The 17,359-nt window shown below is 38.8% G+C and overlaps 2 protein-coding genes across 4 annotated transcripts in view; both read left to right on the plus strand.

Moving 5' to 3' along the window:
• Nucleotides 1-17,359, plus strand: part of TMEM87B (transmembrane protein 87B) — a 278,511-nt gene that overhangs the window by 162,516 nt on the left and 98,636 nt on the right. The window lies entirely within an intron of this gene.
• The window catches only part of ZC3H6 (zinc finger CCCH-type containing 6), a 52,796-nt gene continuing 43,587 nt past the window's right edge, over nt 8,151-17,359 (plus strand). For all 3 annotated transcript variants that reach the window (XM_019931048.3, XM_019931049.3, XM_019931050.3), the window contains exon 1: nt 8,151-8,531. In XM_019931048.3, the coding sequence (XP_019786607.1) occupies nt 8,500-8,531 (32 nt within the window). In that variant the 5' untranslated portion in view covers nt 8,151-8,499. The remainder of the gene's footprint in view (nt 8,532-17,359) is intronic.

The raw sequence follows: 17,359 nt of genomic DNA on the forward strand, positions 1-17,359 counted from the left end.
GTCACAGTGTTTCTAAGGCATGGTAGCTGACGTTTATTTGAGCGCTCACTTTGTACCAGGAATCATTTCACATTTTCGCTCACCTAATCTTAACAGCCCTCTAAGAAATACACTATTACCTCCCACATTTTCAGATGAGTAACCAGAGCGGTGGACTGATTTTGCGACTTGCAGACTCTTTACAATCTAATGAAATTAAAATAAAGATGACTTTAAGGCCGAAAAGTCCACTGAAAGTACCACGTGCTAAGAGAAATGGGTGGAGAGGGTCCAAAGGTTAAAACAATTTTTTTTTGATTTAAATTAATAAATAAGTAGATAGGTAAAATGTTTTTAAAAGACGCCCAGACTTTAGGAGTGGGGTCCGGGTATCAGCGGGTTTGGGGCAGTTCCCTAGGTGATTCCAAGGTTGAACCTGGGCTAATTCAACAGGTGGGCTTAAGAATGATCAGAGCCAGCTGTGTTCCTGACCTGGGTAGGCGTCCTTCCATTTCTTGTTCCCTGTTTTGTTTTTTTACTGTGTGGTTTTTTTTCTTTTTTTTGGGGGGGGGTGGGTGGAGGTGTGTCTGGGTTTTTTTCCCATCTGGTTAATGGGAATGGAAATGCTTGTTCCGCTTTCCTCTCAGACTTGTAGTAAGATCCTGAGAGAAAAGAGTTGAAAGGCTTTGAAAAATGTCAACCACAGAATACACCTAAGATACTTGTTTTTCCTCGTTCTAAGTCTCTGCCACAGTGAGGCCTTGGAGTAGGGTTACCAGATATCACAAATAGAAATACAGGAGACACAGTTACATTTGAATTTTGGCTAAGCTACAAATAACTTTTTTACATTTTAGTATGAGTACGTTCCAGGCAATATTTAGGACTTATACATATATACGAAAGGCTTGTTTGTATTTTATCTTGGTGCCTCTTTCCCTGCTGCAACTAACAGGGGTGAGGGCCCTGGGCTCTTCACTGGAAGCTGCACACCTGCGGGGCTACCTTTGTTTGGGGGATATTTTTTGTTAACCATCATTGTGAAGGAAGGCATTTCTAAATCTCTGACTTGAGGTGGGTCCTGTGTAGCCAGCCCAAGCCAATAAAGGGCTGTAATGAGTGGTTGCCCCTCTGCTCTGCCAGTCACTGATTCTCACTGAGTGGAGAGTTTGCTTTTAAAATTCAATGAAGCAATATCAATTTATTTAGATTTTCTTTCATTTCTTTCATCAGAGGTCTGTAGTTTTCCTCATATAGATGATGTACATATTTTGTTAGCTTTACGCGTGAGGGTTTTTTTTGTTTGGTGCTAATGCAAATGATTTGAAGTTCACATTTCAGTTGTTCATGGCTAGTATGTAGGAAAGCAATTGACTTTTGTATATTAACCTTGCTTTAATTGCTTGTTAGTTCCAGAATTTTTTGTCAATTATTTGGAATCAGCAGTCGCCACGTGTTGGGTTGGGGGTAGGGTAGGGAAGGAGGAACGAATAGGTAGAGCACAGCAGATTTTTAGAGCAATGAAACTATTCTGTATACAGTAATGAGGGACACGTGTTACTATGTATTTGTCAAAACCCATAGAATGTACAACACAGAGTGAATCCAGTGTAAACTGTGGATGTTAATGTATCAATATTGGTTCAACAATTGTAACAAATATACCAAACTAACATAAGATGTAAATAACAGGGGAAACTGTGTTTTGGGGGGGCAAGGAAACTTTGTACTTCTCAATTTTTGTATAAACCTAAAACTGCTCTAAACAAAGTCTATTAAAAAACAGTTGATAGGGGCTTCCCTGGTGGCGCAGTGGTTGAGAGTCCGCCTGCCGATGCAGGGGACACGAGTTCGTGCCCCGGTCCAGGAAGATCCCCCATGCCGCGGAGCGGCTAGGCCCGTGAGCCATGACCGCTGAGCCTGCGCGTCCAGAGCCTGTGCTCCGCAACGGGAGAGGCCACAACAGTGACAGGCCCACGTACCGGAAAAAAAAAAAAAAAAATACAGTTGATAGGGGGCTTTTCTGAAATGAAGATGCCCAGGGTTAGTTGAGGGAAAAAAGGGTGGGTACTAAGTGCCAAGAGGATTCAGAAGAGAAAAAAGCACATTGGTTGGGAAGGCTTCTTAAAAGGGGTATATTTGAGCTTGGTCTTGAGGTAATTTCCATTAGAAGAGATGAAGTTAAATGGGCATCACACGTGGAGAGAAATGTATCAAGGCAGGAAAATAAAGTACAGTTTGAAAAATGGGGAATTATTTAGTTTTGCTTAATGTAATGCCAGTATAAGGGAATCGTGGGAAAAAACCCTCACAAGGTAGGTTGGACCAATGATACAGAGCCTAACTTGCTTCTCTTAGTGAAGGACTGTTTGACTCCTGGCAGGAATCAGGGTCCACTTCACAGATAAGACAACGGAATTCTTTGAAGCCAGACATCTTCCCCAGAGAAGTTGTACTTTCCCCTGTTGTTTCTATTATTGGCAGTCACCTTCTTTTGTACATGAATCATTACTAAAAATTAAGAGAAAAATTGAATTAAGCTACCTTTAGTATCCTTTCATTGGAGGAAAGTGCTGTATTTCCAAACTCAAATTATAGGACTTCCTGGCGGTCCAGCGGTTGAGACTCCATGCTTCCACTGCAGGGGGTGCGGGTTCCATCCCCAGTCGGGGAGCTAAGATCCCAAGTTAAAAAAAAAAAAATTATTACCATACATACTTTTTCACATAAAACGTCCAGCATACAGCAAAACATAACCAGGCAACCAAAGGAAATTAAAGTGATAGGTTAAAAAAAAAAAAGTACAGGGGCTTCCCTGGCGGCGCAGTGGTTGAGAGTCCGCCTGCCGATGCAGGCGACACGGGTTTGTGGCCCGGTCCTGGAAGATCCCACGTGCCACGGAGTGGCTGGGCCCGTGAGCCATAGCTGCTGAGCCTGCGTGTTCGGGCCTGTGCTCCACAACGGGAGAGGCCACAACAGTGAGAGGCCCGCGTACCGCTAAAGAAAAAACAAAACAAAACAAAACAAAAAACAACAACAAAAAAAAAGCACAGCAAAATCAGCAAGCAAGAAAAACTGACCTGCAAAGGCATCAGATACTAGACTTTTCAGATAAAGACTATCAAAAGCTATACATATGTTTGTGGTAGATTGATTCCCAAATGGCCAGTAGCAAAAATGATTGTAGTGGTTATGAATATTTCATCCTCAATTTGATATGTGTATGTGTACACATACATGTGTGTGAAATATAAATATGTATATTTTATATAATATATGAAATCTTCCCCTCTCCCATTCTCCTACTAACACATGATATATTAATAGTAGTTAACTTTATATCTCATTACTCAAGTATTTGATATGAAAGGAATGTGACTGAGCTAAAGGAAAAACTAGAAGAATAAACATCACCCAAAGATGGAAAAGAGAGTTTTTACCTTTTTAGGGGAAAGGGTTAACATGTTTTTGGCTAAACATTGTGTAGCTGCATCATAATAGGCAAAGGCATGACTTTGCTATTGTTTTTATTCTGGATGGAAGTTAAGTATGAGTTAAAGTGGTACATATGGGTGCCTAGTTGAAAAGTGTGTACTTGGTGGTTTTCTAGTGTGTCATCTCGGCTGGGCTGCTCTACGTTTTACAGGATTCCTATCCTTGCATGTTTCCAGTTAGAATGGGCTATCAGAGAGATTTTTGCACAAAATTTGGAAGGTGGAAGTGAAACAGCAGTCATATTGTTTTTATACTCAGGAAGTTACTGCAGGGGTGACAGATGCTGGTGCAACACATGCACATAATCATTTATCTGCTAGTTCACCTTGCTGAAATGGGGCAACAATCAGACGTTCAGCTGACACACCTTGTCACAGATCTTCCTTCAGCTTCTCCAAATTCTGGGCAAGGTATGTTTAGCTCCATGGTAAAAGGCACAAGATTCTCCTTCAAAGCACCCACATCATAAAAGTTGGATGTGGTGAGAGACTAATACAGGTTCTAGTTTGTCCTTAAGGATTCCAGTTCATTTCTACTCTCCTTCTTTACATCCAACTTCCCTTCCTGAACCCTTGCCTTGAAGATCTTAAGTTCTAGACTCAGACAAAAACTCTACAGAGATTATTTTAAACAGTTTCCACAATTGCATAAGACCAACTGCCTGTAAATCTATCTATCTCTTAGTGATTCTGCTTCTCTGACTGAAACTTGATTAATAAGACACTCTTTAATAGAAAACTAGACAGGGTGGAAGAGGAAATTAGTGAACTGGAAGACAAGTCAGAAGAAACTATGCAGAGAGACCTCCCCACCTTTAAAAAAAGAATCTATGAAAGAGACTATTAGAAATAGCAATAATAACTCAAAATGTCTAAATATAATTAACTTTAATCATGAGAAGAGAAAGAGAACAAGGCAGAGGAAATGTTTGAAGAGAAAATGCTATGATTTTCCAGAATTGATGAAGCATACCAATCCACACATCAAGACTCTCAACAAATACCCAGCAAAATAATTAAATGAAATTCACGCCTAGACACATCATAGTGAAACTGCAGAAAAGCAGAGAAAAATTTTAAATCAGCCACAGAAAAAACAAGTAAATGTGTCAAAAAATTAGATGGATTGATGGATGGATAGAGGGAAATATAGATAACTAGTAGTACACTAAAGCAAATAGAGTAAAATATTAACAAAATAACAAGAAACAGAAAATTGTGAGAAACCACTGGGGATCCAAGGGTAATGGTGGAGTTTGCGGGAGGAGGTGCTACTTTGAAATGTTGTCCATGGTGGTTGTCTTGAGCTTGGGATGGGGGCAGCTTGGGAGGTTCATGGGAGGAGAAAATAAAAAATAAACTTTTTTGAAACAGAATCACGGACATTTGAGAAAATTTATATTTTCTTAAGCATGCATGGAGTAGTTATAAAAATTAATCATGTACATAAAACATCAATACATTTTAAAGAATAGATATTATATAGACCATGCCCTAGAACACATGATAGTTGAGCTAGAAGTTAAGGATGAAAGCTTTGGGCTATGAATTTCAGAGCAAGAAGCCAACAGGAGCCTGTGTTTATAATGACTTCTGTGAGCACTTGCATCAGTCTTGGACTCCTACCTCCAGATATATTGTTATTAAAGAAACTCAAAACCTGTTTTTAGTTAAGCCATATAGCTGAGTTTTCATTATATGCAGTCAAGTTCAATTTTAACTGAGTAAGCACCCTTGACCCCAATTAGTATTTTGATAAATGCAAACTTCACAAGTGCAAATTATTAGACGCTAAGCTCCATGAAAACAGACATCCCAAGTAGTTTATCCACAACTCTGTGCTCAGAAAATAGCACAATATCTAAAGCATACTGACATGATCAATAAATCCTTGCTGAATAAACATATCAGTGAATCAATTCTTCTAAGATTAAAAGGTGAGGGTCAGGGATATATAGAGCTCAGCACATACCATTCCTACTACTGGAAAAAACAAACAAACAAACAAACCCACATTTCCACTACAGGTGTACATAAGTGATATCCTAAAATAAAGACTATTTTTTTTTGTTTTTTGCATCAGAAAATGCTTTCACAACTGCTGAGAGCTGCCTCTGAGTTCATTATCTTTGGGGAAGAATAACAAAGAATTTGGAGTCAAGTATTTAAGAAACAGGCTTAAGGAAGTTCTGATGACTTTTTTTTTTTTTTTTTTTTGCTGCACTGTGGACCTTGGGAATCTTAGTCTCCCGACCAGGGACTGAACCCTCACTCTTAGCAGTGAAAGCTGGGAGTCCTAACCACTGGACAGCCAGGGAATTCCCCTGATATGACTCATTGACCTCTGAATTCTGCGTCTGAGACAGACACCTGAAGTGTATTATGGACCAATCCTGACCTTTTCCATCTGAGGCTATCAGAGAGCATGAACTAGAGAAGGGACCACCGCCGTCTTTTCTGGAGATGGAGCCTGCCATCTGTGTCAGTATCTTAATCTCATTTGGAGGCAACATTTTGAAAGCACTTTTGCAAAGCCTGGGCTAATATGCAGGTGCTTGTTTTTCTTTGGAAAATTTCCGAAGAATGTGATTAAAACAGGTATTTATTTGTAAAGCCCTCACCCCACCCCACCCCCCGCCAGAGACTGGGAGACAGGCTCTTATCTTCCTGATGATTACATTTCAAAGGAGTGGCTTTTAGGTCCTTGAGAAAGACAGTCCTGAATTGGAGGAGAAACAAAAGTACAGGGGGCAGGGGCCTGTGTCAGGTGTTGGCGAGAACAAACAGTAATTCTCCTGGCAGCATTGAGCTTTCTCAGACGGGCGTTTTAATGGGAGGTGGGAGTCCTCCTAAGGGTCTGGTCTTATGCTGCTAGAAGTCATGCTAGAATATAGCTATCTCTTGGGGCAGAGGTTTCCCTGGAGTTGTTATGCACAGAGAGTTCTGCAGTTCTTATGGTCCATCTTTCAATGTTAGGTAACATTTACGAGGTTGAAAACTAATGATCTCTTTTAATCTGTGATGAATGCATGCCTTCTTAATTTAGGCAGTTAAAGGTGAGGAATGCTGAGCTTGGATTAGCCCTCAACTTAAATATATTTTATCTAACATCTCTGAGCACTTTTAGATTCGAAACACAGAGCTTCAAAGGAGCACCACCTCCCGCCCTCCATACCACCCACATTGTCACTCCCTTTCAGCTACCCAAGGGAAAAGAAAAGACCAGGGCCCGATGCCCTATTAAGTGGTGTGCATCAAGGATTAGGAAGGAGTCTTTTCATCTAGGGAGAACTGTATTCATTGTTCCACACCACAGCAAACCAAAGGCCCTAAAGTTCGAAAGAGATCCTGATGCCCCCAGATATAGGGGAGAGGAAAAACTGAAGTGCAAAGAAGGAACAGCAACTGTTTACCTCAAACGTCCTCGGAAAACTGCAAAGAAATGTCTCTCCTAATTAGCTACAGTAAGATCTAAGTAACACAGCTACAAGAGACAAAGTAGAGATTCTAATGCAACTCCAAACGCTCATATAGCTGCTTTTGAAAGTTTCCTAGAAATGTATTATGTCCAAACGTGGCAGGTGCCTCCAGAATTATCCATCAGTGTACATCTCCTGTCAACGGCTGCATTCAACTTAGAAAAAAAGAAAGAAGTGCGATTTTTTTTCAATACACATAACCACATTTTTTAATTGAAAATTTAATCTAATTGCATTTGCTTCTAAATGCACTGCACTTATGCATCAGCAAAACACATTTACTCAAAGGAAGTCAGATATTTGAGAGGATTAATCAATCCATCACGTTAATAAAAAACAAGGACCTTCCTTCAAAACTAAGGTAGCACACTAAACAGGCCAAAATGTTGTCATTAAAAATTCTTTTTCTGAAGATCACGTTCATAAGTGCAAAGAAATGTAATAGCTAGTTGTTTTTATTTATAAAATATTCGTATGTATTTTGCATATCAACGTTTTTATGAAATCATTCAAAACCTATGATTCTTTTAACGATTTTTCTGTCATTATTAATAACCGGGTAGGTAAATTTAGTATTAAATAACAGAAAAAGTTACATGCCAAGTTTTCCTCACAACGTGATTCTGAGTATTAAACATTACAAAAAGAGACATTCGCTACAACCTTGAACGAGAAAGTACATTTCCCCATTATTTAAGCAACCAAGGTTTTTTGTTTTTTAATGACGACTCAAAAAAAAGAATAAATGACGACCCAGCAGCCGCGAGTTATTACCCCACCCGGGCTCACAACCGCTGGCTTTAAGGGCCCGTTTGTTAGGGTACGTCTGAAACTCCCCATCACTGGGAGGCGGCGTCTCGCAAGGAAAACCTCGGACCGGCGCGGACCGGCCCCGGAGGCGCGGAAGGACTGCAGGTCCCGCGGGACGCCACCCCCACCCCCTGAACTACAAGCGCCGCCCGGCATCGCCATCAGAGACTGCCTCCTCCGCCGCTTCGCAGGGGAAGCGTGAGAGCTCGCCCCCGGAGGTGATTGACGGGGCGTCTCCTCCAATGGGCGCCGCGCTCGGCCCCGGCGGGCTGGGCAAGGGCCGCGGCACGCGGAGGAATCTCTCCTGCCCTTTAGTCCCGGGCTAGGTGTTGCGGCAGGCGCCATTTTACCGAGTCGCCTGTCGCGGGTGCCGCCATGTTGGTGAGGAGAAATCACCGTTACGGCCACTGTCCAAATCCCCGCGTCGCTGCGCGCCGCCCGCCCGCTCCCAAGCCTCAGCCACCGGCGGCGAATAGAGACTAAAGCGGCAGCGCCGGCAGCGCGGGGCCGTGGCCCAGTGTTTGCAGTTAGAGCCCCACCTCTCTGGCGTGGTTGTTAATAGACTGGAAAGTCTGTGTCTGTGTCGCTCACTAGTAACCGTGAGTTTTTACCACTTCGTCACCTCCCGGCGGCGGCCGGGAGCAGGTACCCGCAGGCGGCGCAGGGATCCTCCCCGCGCCCCGCCGCCGCCGGCCTCGCAGACCTGCCCTCCAGCCCCGCCCCGTTCTTGACCAAACATGACAGACTCTGAACATGCAGGGCACGACAGGTCGGGAACCCTTCTTGTCTGTCTTTCTGTCGGCTGAGAGGAGGGGTCTGGGGCGGCGGGAGCGGGCCGGGGCCGCGCGCCTCCTGCATGACTTAGACGTCTCTGTGTGGCTCCGTCCGTCCCATGACGTGCGCCCGGATGGAGAGCCCGGGCCCGCGGCCGCGGGGAGGCCGCCCCGGCCGCGCCCGCCTCCCCGCGCGGGGTCCTTCCCGGCCGGCCCCGCCCCCGGCCGCACGTGCGAGCCCCCCGCCCCCGGGCGGGCTCGGCGGCGCCGGGCGGTTCCCGCGCGCCGGCTCGGGGCTGCGGTCCAGCCCGCGCTCGGAGGAAGCGGTTCCCGGTGCGGGGCCCGGCGTCCCCGTCCGACGAGGACCCGCCAAGAATTGTCAATAACTGGTGATTTATTTGACTACTACCCTAGTACACTCCTAAAAATAAACATGTGTGGTTTTTCGGTCTTTTTCTAGGAAAATTTTAAGCAGCTCCTAAAGGCCGTGTATCTGTACAGGCTTACCCCTCGCAATTTGAAATGGCAAGTTTCAAATGTTAACATAAAATAGTTAGACTTTGCAAACCTGAGTGTAGCACAGATCTCTCCTAAAGTAAAAACTCCATGGATTGTCCAGTCTAGCCCGATTTTCTAAATGCTGTGATGTATCATTTGAACATTTAACTGAGATTCTGATTTTTTATCTTTACTATGGCTTAAGAGGCCCATTCTTCGTTCCGTTTAACGGTTTGCGGGTATTTACTATTTTAAATAGCGCAAGTAGCATCCTTAAGTTTCGGTTAGGTTTTGAATTCATATTGATATCCATCTTAATCGTTAGAAAAGAAAGGGTGGGCTTTCATTCATTAAAATTGCTGGAACAAAACCCATTGCATCTGATTCTTATTTAGAATATTTAAAAGGCCCAGAACCCGGCAGTTACTCCCTTGTGAATAGCATTAATCAGAAGTATACATTGTACTCTAGGCTGTATACAAATTGCTGAAGTTTTACCTGTGAAGTAATGTGACCTGCTTTGGTAAAGTATACCAAACACTTTTTCTTTTTTTTTTTTAAATCCAAAAGCAGAAATCACAAACATTACTGAAATTTGAAATATCGAAATATCTGGCAACTTTGAGAGGGATAAAAATGTTATTTTAACAACCTTGGTACCGTAATAATAAATGTAGACGGCTAGAAGGCAGGTTAATTAAACGTGTCGTAATTTTTAGAAAGTCAAAAATGCTCTTAAAAAAAATTATGGGTATGTAAGCTTGCACTTGACACATTTTTCATGATTATTTTACATTATCCTGTTATTAAAATGAGAAAATTCTTGGAATGGGTTAACTAATAACCTGCGAAGTTTCCCACTCTGAGTATCTGTGGACAAACCAATGATGGGGTTTTGCTAATGCAGCCTAAAATTCATTCTTTGTGTGAAAGAAGGAAATCTGTTCTCTGTTAGTTCACAGAGAAACTTCAATATGTAGAATTATGTATTCTACTTAAGGAAGCAACCATGTTGCCAAATTCAGATATCGAATTAATTTTCTAGTAAGGAACTGTGATGCTGGACTTTAAAAAGAATTTGAAATTTTAAAATACTGAATTAGAAATTAAAAATAAAAATTTAAATAATTCTTTGTAAGATATATAACCAGCTTGGCGATAGGAAGTAGGGATTAAGCAGTAGTGTATTTAGTCTTTTTTTGTTTTATATTAGGAGTAAGAAAACTATTTTCTGGTGATTTCTGAAGCAAAAAGATTAGCTCTGTTTTAATTTATCCATTTGTTAAGTGGCAGTATTATTCTGAGGCAAGAAGGTTTATCTTTTTCACACTTTTTTAAGTCAACCTACATGAAAAACAAAACAACTATATCTAAAAACAAAGTGAACTAGGATTCAGGAGAAGTGGTTCTGGCTCCAGCTTTGCTACTACTTAGCTTTGTGAACTTGAGCAGGCTTAGTTTCTTAATTGTTAAGAGGGTTGTATAAGAATTTTTCGACTTCTACAGGATCAGTGGTTCTCAACCTTCTCTGGGGAGGTTTTTAAAAAATGTTGAAATCGTTTCCATTGGTCTGAGCTTTAAGATTTTTTAAAGCTCCTCAGGTAATTCTAACATGTATCAAATTGAGAACCACTACACTAGGTCAATATTAGCTAATCATCAGAATCACTTTGCGGAATAAAGATTTTTGTCCTGTCCAGAGCAACTGAATCAAAATCTCTAGGGGGGAAAAGAAATCTCTAGGGGAGGATTGTGGTAATCTGTATTTTTAATGGGCTCCCTGGGTAATTTTTAAGAAATTTGGGAAAAAATGGACTAATCTGTGGAATCCCAAAATATTCTGTGCTTTCATACTATAGTTACTTTATACTGTGATAAAACTTTCCATGAGTTAAATGGAGAAGATATATGAATTCTGGTATTTGGAGCTTGGCATTGTCTCAAGGATATTCTTTTTTTGTCATTTTTGAAAATTAAGATATTGGAAAAAAAGATACAGGAAAAAAGTTAAATCTATGATTTTTATTTACAACTGCTATAATTATACAAATTAAAATATTACTATGATGGTTTACATGAGAATGAGATTCTACATGTAAATGGAAATTCACAGAATGAACAATTTTTTCTTTTAAAAAATTGTTTTCTTGTACGTGTTTTATATGGTGAACATTTTGCATAAGATTTGTTTGCCAAATTAGTTAACTTAAAAAAAAATACCCATTTGTACTTTCCTTTAAATATTTTCATGCCTGGAGTGAAAACATTGTATTTTTATAAAGTGTTATTAATATAAAAATACCTATAAATGAACTTGTGACTATGTAGACTGTTAGAAGAGGACTTATGCATAGATCTTTAGAATTAATAGAGGTGGAGAAGGAGTTGGAGCAAGTCAAAGGGAGATAAAGGTCTTGTCTCTCTTTGCATTCAGTTCTTCCCTTTCAGCCAGTTCTCTTAGGCACAGCTCCAGCCACCTAGCTTTATATTTCAGCTGGATGTTGACCTAATTAAAACAACTCACAGATAACTCTTAAAGGCTAAATAGTATGAGGCCCTGCTCTGGACACAAGTACAGTTGAGAAGGAAAGATAAATATATGCCCAGGTAATTGTTACATATTTTTTGAAATATGCTAAAGGTCAAAAGTTTTAAGGGCCTACACTGGGGAAAAGGATAATTTTAACATGATCAGTATGAGAGCTTGTGATTCTCAGAGTCTAACTGATAGGAGGTATGGGTAATACTTTCCTTTGGGAGGAAGTTATTCTTTGCCCATGATGAACAACCTTCCCACCTTCTTTCCCTCCTCTCCCCGCTTTCCTTCCTCATGTAAACCGAGATCACCAAAACTCCAGCTAGTCAGAATTGTAGTAGTTTATATTTCCCCTTCCTTTCCCTCCCCTTCTTTTCCCTCCCCCACATAGCGATTGAAACCTTACACGGGAGAGTATGAAGAGGTGAGGGTGAAGAAGATGATTACACTTTCCATTTGTAACAGGGCTTTCCTTTGATTCGCACATTAATCCCATGAGGTAATATAGTATTGCAATGTTCAGTAATTTCTCTGAGATCCCACAGATAGAGCCTAGGTAAGAATCCAGAATGCAAACTCCTACCTGCAGTGTTAGTTTTAACTCTTCATTAAGTTTGCATGGGGAAGTAATCCAGTAAATTCTAGCCTTTACTTCTTGAATTGTTTGGGATTGAAATGTGGTATATTTAAGAGAGCTCCGTTTTCTGAATGAAACCTTGGTTGTGATCCTAGTTTTTCCTCTAGCTTGGTTAATGCTCTCTTCTTTTTCATGATTATTTTTCTTATTTGTGAAATAAGGTAGTTGAACTAGATTACTTCCAATCTCCCTTCCTACTTTAAGAAGTCAATAATTTTCATTTAAAAAGTTGCAGATGCCTTTTCTTACATCAGAGTTCACTTTGATTTCCTACACAATGTCTGGTTTTACAAACAACCAGTCAAATCATTATGCTGTACCCCTTAAACTTACACAGTGCTGTATGTCAATTATATCTCAATGAAACTGGAAGAATAAATTAACTAATTGCCTAGTGAGGGAAGGCATTGACTCCAGTAAACGAGAGATTGGTAAATTTCCAAAATTCACAGAGTAAATCAGTGGGAGCTCAAATAATGACTCCAGAGCCCACACTTTTATGGTAGAATAGACATCTTCATCACATGAGGATGTATATGTATATCAGAATGCCAATTTAGTCACGTAAAACGAGTTTTTAAGGTGTCCTAAGTTAATTATCATTAAAATTATAACGTAAAACCACATAAAAATAACAATCTGTTTATAAAAGTGGTACAAAAATAAAGAACCTAGATTTAGAATTCATGATACTCAATATTATACATATGTTGCTGTTTATAATTAATGTACTTGAATTCATTTGGTCCATATAGAAAGAACAGATATTAATGTCTTCATTTTATAGTTTCGGAAATAGATTTAGAGGGTAAATAACTTGACCAAGGTGGCTAAGCAGCTGAGAAGCACAATTTGTGTCTTACGGCATTCGGTTTCAGTACTCTTTATGTTGCCTCCATTTTGTCATAAAGGTAGGAAATCTGATAGCAGATGCTGGGTTGGATTTGGGACACTTAAAAGTTTTTTTTTTTTTTGAGGTATTGATCACAGGCAATTTCATTGTAGTTCATTATAAATTCATCTTATATGACAAAGGGTTTTTCTAAATCTTAAAACATTAAAATCGAATTTATAAAGAATATTACTTTTCACATTATTTTAAAAGGGATTATGAAATCAATTAAATTAACTTAAATCTACAAATTTTTAACTATAGAAAACACAAGTTTCAAACTGTTAAGGGAATTCATTGAAAATTTGTAAGAGGTCAGAAGAACCGTTACCTCTTTGCTTGGATTTTCCTTGAATACTTGCAGCTGACAATAAAATGTTAGCTCACTGGTACTTGTGTGTGGGGTTAAGTTCTTTATAACCTCTACTCTTTGGCCTATAAAGGAGGTTGTGGGTTGATTTCTTTTCTACACCCTTGGAGTACATAGGAGTCTGTTTTAAAATTATGTTTTGTGCAAGCAAATGAAAATGAAATAGAATAACGCATCTAAGTTAGAAATACCTACATATTTGACTTTATATATATATTACATATATATATATATATATACACACACACACCATTTTTTTCCCCGAATGCCAAATGTCCAAGTGTGAAAACCAGTATTTGACTAACGCTAGGGCTGAAGCCATAGATTAAACTTTTGAAATATGTGAATAAATCTGAAATATTGTCCCTCAATTTATTATTAGAAATTTTAGAGATCTAATTTTTAAAATAGGACATTACCGTACAGTAACAATAATTTTCAGCACTGCCTCTTGTTAGGTGCTCCTGTGCTTACTGTAATGCACATGATAGTGAATGGAGGGTCATTTTCAACTGAGATTAGTGGAATTCAAGATAGTTGAGGGAATTTTTTTTCCTCTAAAGTTTTCTTTTTTATATATTTTTTAACTCTCTGGGGCAAACATGATTGATTACGTTGCACATAACTGGAGTTTTTTCTCCTCATGAAATTTTGAGGTAGCAAAGTTAACATTCTGTTTTTCATTTATCCATAAAAGATGTGAATTCCCAAATGGCATTTTTTTCTTGAAAGATTTATGGAATTAAATAATTAAAAACTAAACATAGTCTTTAGAAGTTATTTTGTTCAATGATGTCGATATTAGTATGCCAATAATTGAACAAAGTTAGAATTATGACATAATTTCTATTATTCTACTTTGCATTTTTTATTTAAATTTTTATAATTATTTGTCAGTTCAGAAAGGATATAATATTCTTTCTAAAGTCATCAGCTAACTCTTGCAATATTATTACACTATTTGACTATTTGAAAATTTCTTTTGTACGTAAAATAGCTTTCATAATCATCAATTGTGACATTTTTCTCTTGCATTAATAATGTACGTTTATACTTCATCTAATTCATAAATTGTCAATATATAAAGCACACAAGGAGATTCTAGTTCTAAATTGCACCTAAAATATCTTCTTAACTTGGAAAGTGAATATTCAGATACTAACAGTAAATTCACTTGATACAGCCTTTTAATATATGACCTTGTTACACTAATGATCACACAATCCCTGATCATGTCACATTCAGGGATACCAGAGCTGACTTGAAGCAGGCCAAGGTAGAACGAAGAAAGGTACTTTAGTTGGATACTTCAGGCAAAGCCTATTTTGGATTTAAAAAATATATATACTCCCACCACATTCCCCAAATCCTGGAGCCCCAGTTCCTCATATTATAGTTAATGTGGTTATCAGTTAATTTGGGATATTGGACACTTATATACCAAGTATCCTTTTTGGATATTATTGGGTCACAGGCAGTTTTACCCAGCTCATTATAGATTCATTCAAGACTTCTTCAACTTTTGTTTTGATATCATGATGCCTAGAAGATTGTTTTCTGGCTTTCAAATTCTAAGGGTATTTTATTTGCTGAGATTCGTTTCAGTTGGATTTCTAGCTTCTCTGGTCAACATCAGAGGACCTAAATCAAAAGGATAAATTGAAAGGGAATGAAAGTAAATGAATTTTAGCTTAGTGAGATAGCAAAGATAGTGAATGAAATATAAAAAAGAATTTTAGGGAGAGGCCTAGTGGTTAGGATTCTGGGCTTTCACTACCGTGGTCTGGGTTCATTCCCTTGTCGGGGAACCAAGATCGTGCAAGCCACATGGCGGGGCCAAAAACAAGGAATTTTTTAAATGTAGTCTCAAAAAAAACTATGGCAAGCTAATTCAGTTTTAATTATGTTATAGTCTCTGCTCATGGCATAAAGGATGTTTGAGGAATAGTATGGTTTTCCTTCATGATGTTAAACATACAAGTTTAAGGATGCGTTAAATAAATTTAATTTCATAAATTGATACACAGCAGAACCTATTCTAGCTGGCATTGGATGGGGGCAGGGAATTAAGCATTAGCAAAGATTTTATCAGAAACCAAATTTGTGAATTTTTTTGAAGGAACTCTTAAAATACATGGCATGTCTTACTAAATAGTTACTGATTTAGCTTTTTCTTAGTTACTTAGGATCATCATGAATATGTATTGTCATCATAATCCCTCTGAATACTAGGTATTATACTCCATCTTGTGTCTTGCTGCATTCAGGAGACTTTGGAAATATGGAAGCTTTCACACAGACTGTCATTGCTAGGTGTTGCTTAATGATAAGTAGAAAGGCCCTCAGGAACAGACTCCAAAGTTAGTCTACCCCAGATTCCTTTCTGCTTCTACTTGTTTCAGATAGTTTTTCATTGTTATTCTCTGAAGGAAAATAAGAGAAATTTCCCGTTACAATCCATGCTCCTTGGATTTATAACCTTTCCCAGTTTCTGTGGAAGTACCTGTAGTCTAGCATACCCATTTTATTCAAATGCATGTATTTCAAGTAGATCACAAGAAGAAAGGAAACTTGTTGAGGGCTGTCTCCTAGGTACAGTGCTAAGTAATTACCTAACTTTATCTCACTTACTCCTTAACTCTGTGCTGGTAAATTGATTCATTACATTTTGTAGTTGAGGAAACTGAATATTAGAGGTTGAGATCATTTGTTCAAGGTTATATACCTAGAAACAGAATTTGAAGCCACATCCTTCTGGCTCTAGAACCTTTCTTCTTCTGCCCTACTATGATTATTTTTAAGTATTCAGTTTTAACATATCACAAGTTTAAAGCATTATGTAGTCCTTTTAAGAAATCTGTTGTTGGTTACTTGTTTAACACTCCTACTTTAATTTCCAGGTTCAGGTGACCTCACTTTGCCAGAGCCCTGGGTCCTCATTAAATAAGAGAGGTTTTTTGCCTGTTAGATTTTGGTTTGGGTCAAAGCCAACTACCTTATTAAGTATTACACATTCTTTTCTGGATGTTGGTGCTTAGCCCCGTCTTGTTTTAATTGAATGGCAAGCCTTAGTAATAACATAGCAATTTTCGTTTCTTGCAACATTCCTCTCTTTTCTTCCCCTCTCTGACTTTGATGTAGAGAATTTCATTTGGTAGGCGGTTACCTGGACTGCACTCCTTTTTATCAGCTTGCTTGGAACCCTGAAATGAAATAGGGAGACCCATTTTCCAGCTCTCATGATTTGATCGAGTCTTTTTTTTAATCTGTTCAATAAAAAAATTTTCCTTTGAGCACTTAAAAACAGACTGTTCATTAAAAAGAAAACCCTATATCATCAATCCAACTGGTCTAGCCTGGTAGCTCTGTTTCCTGACAGATCTTAAAATAACTCCTGTGGAATTTAAGTAACTCACATTTACTCTTTTTTTAATTAATTTTTATTGGAGTATAGCACATTTACTTTACGTGTCAGAAATGCAACTTCCAGACCGCAAGTTTCTCTGTATCATCTCTTAAAATACCACCCAAATCATGTGTTGATGAAGTTTTTTTCCCCAAATTTTATTACTTTAAACATACAAAAATGTTGAAAAAATTTTTACAGTAAACACCCTCATGTGTTAGCCACCATTTGGTATGATTCTTAATCTCTATATCAGCTACTATTAAGTGGTTTAGCTATTTGCACTTTCTTCCTAAGACTAAACACATGTTGTGACTATTATAGCAACAGGGTTAAGAAAGATGGGCCTGGGAATCAGACGGCCTAGGCTGGGTTCTAGCTCTGTCATCTACTAGCAGAGTTAGTTAAGCTTTTTGTCTCCTTTCTTCACCAGTTTAATGGGGATAATAATAGTTACAGTTGACCCTTGAACAACACTGGTTTGA

The sequence above is a fragment of the Tursiops truncatus genome, chromosome 14 (genome assembly GCF_011762595.2).
Source record: "Tursiops truncatus isolate mTurTru1 chromosome 14, mTurTru1.mat.Y, whole genome shotgun sequence".
Taxonomy (NCBI): domain Eukaryota; kingdom Metazoa; phylum Chordata; class Mammalia; order Artiodactyla; family Delphinidae; genus Tursiops; species Tursiops truncatus.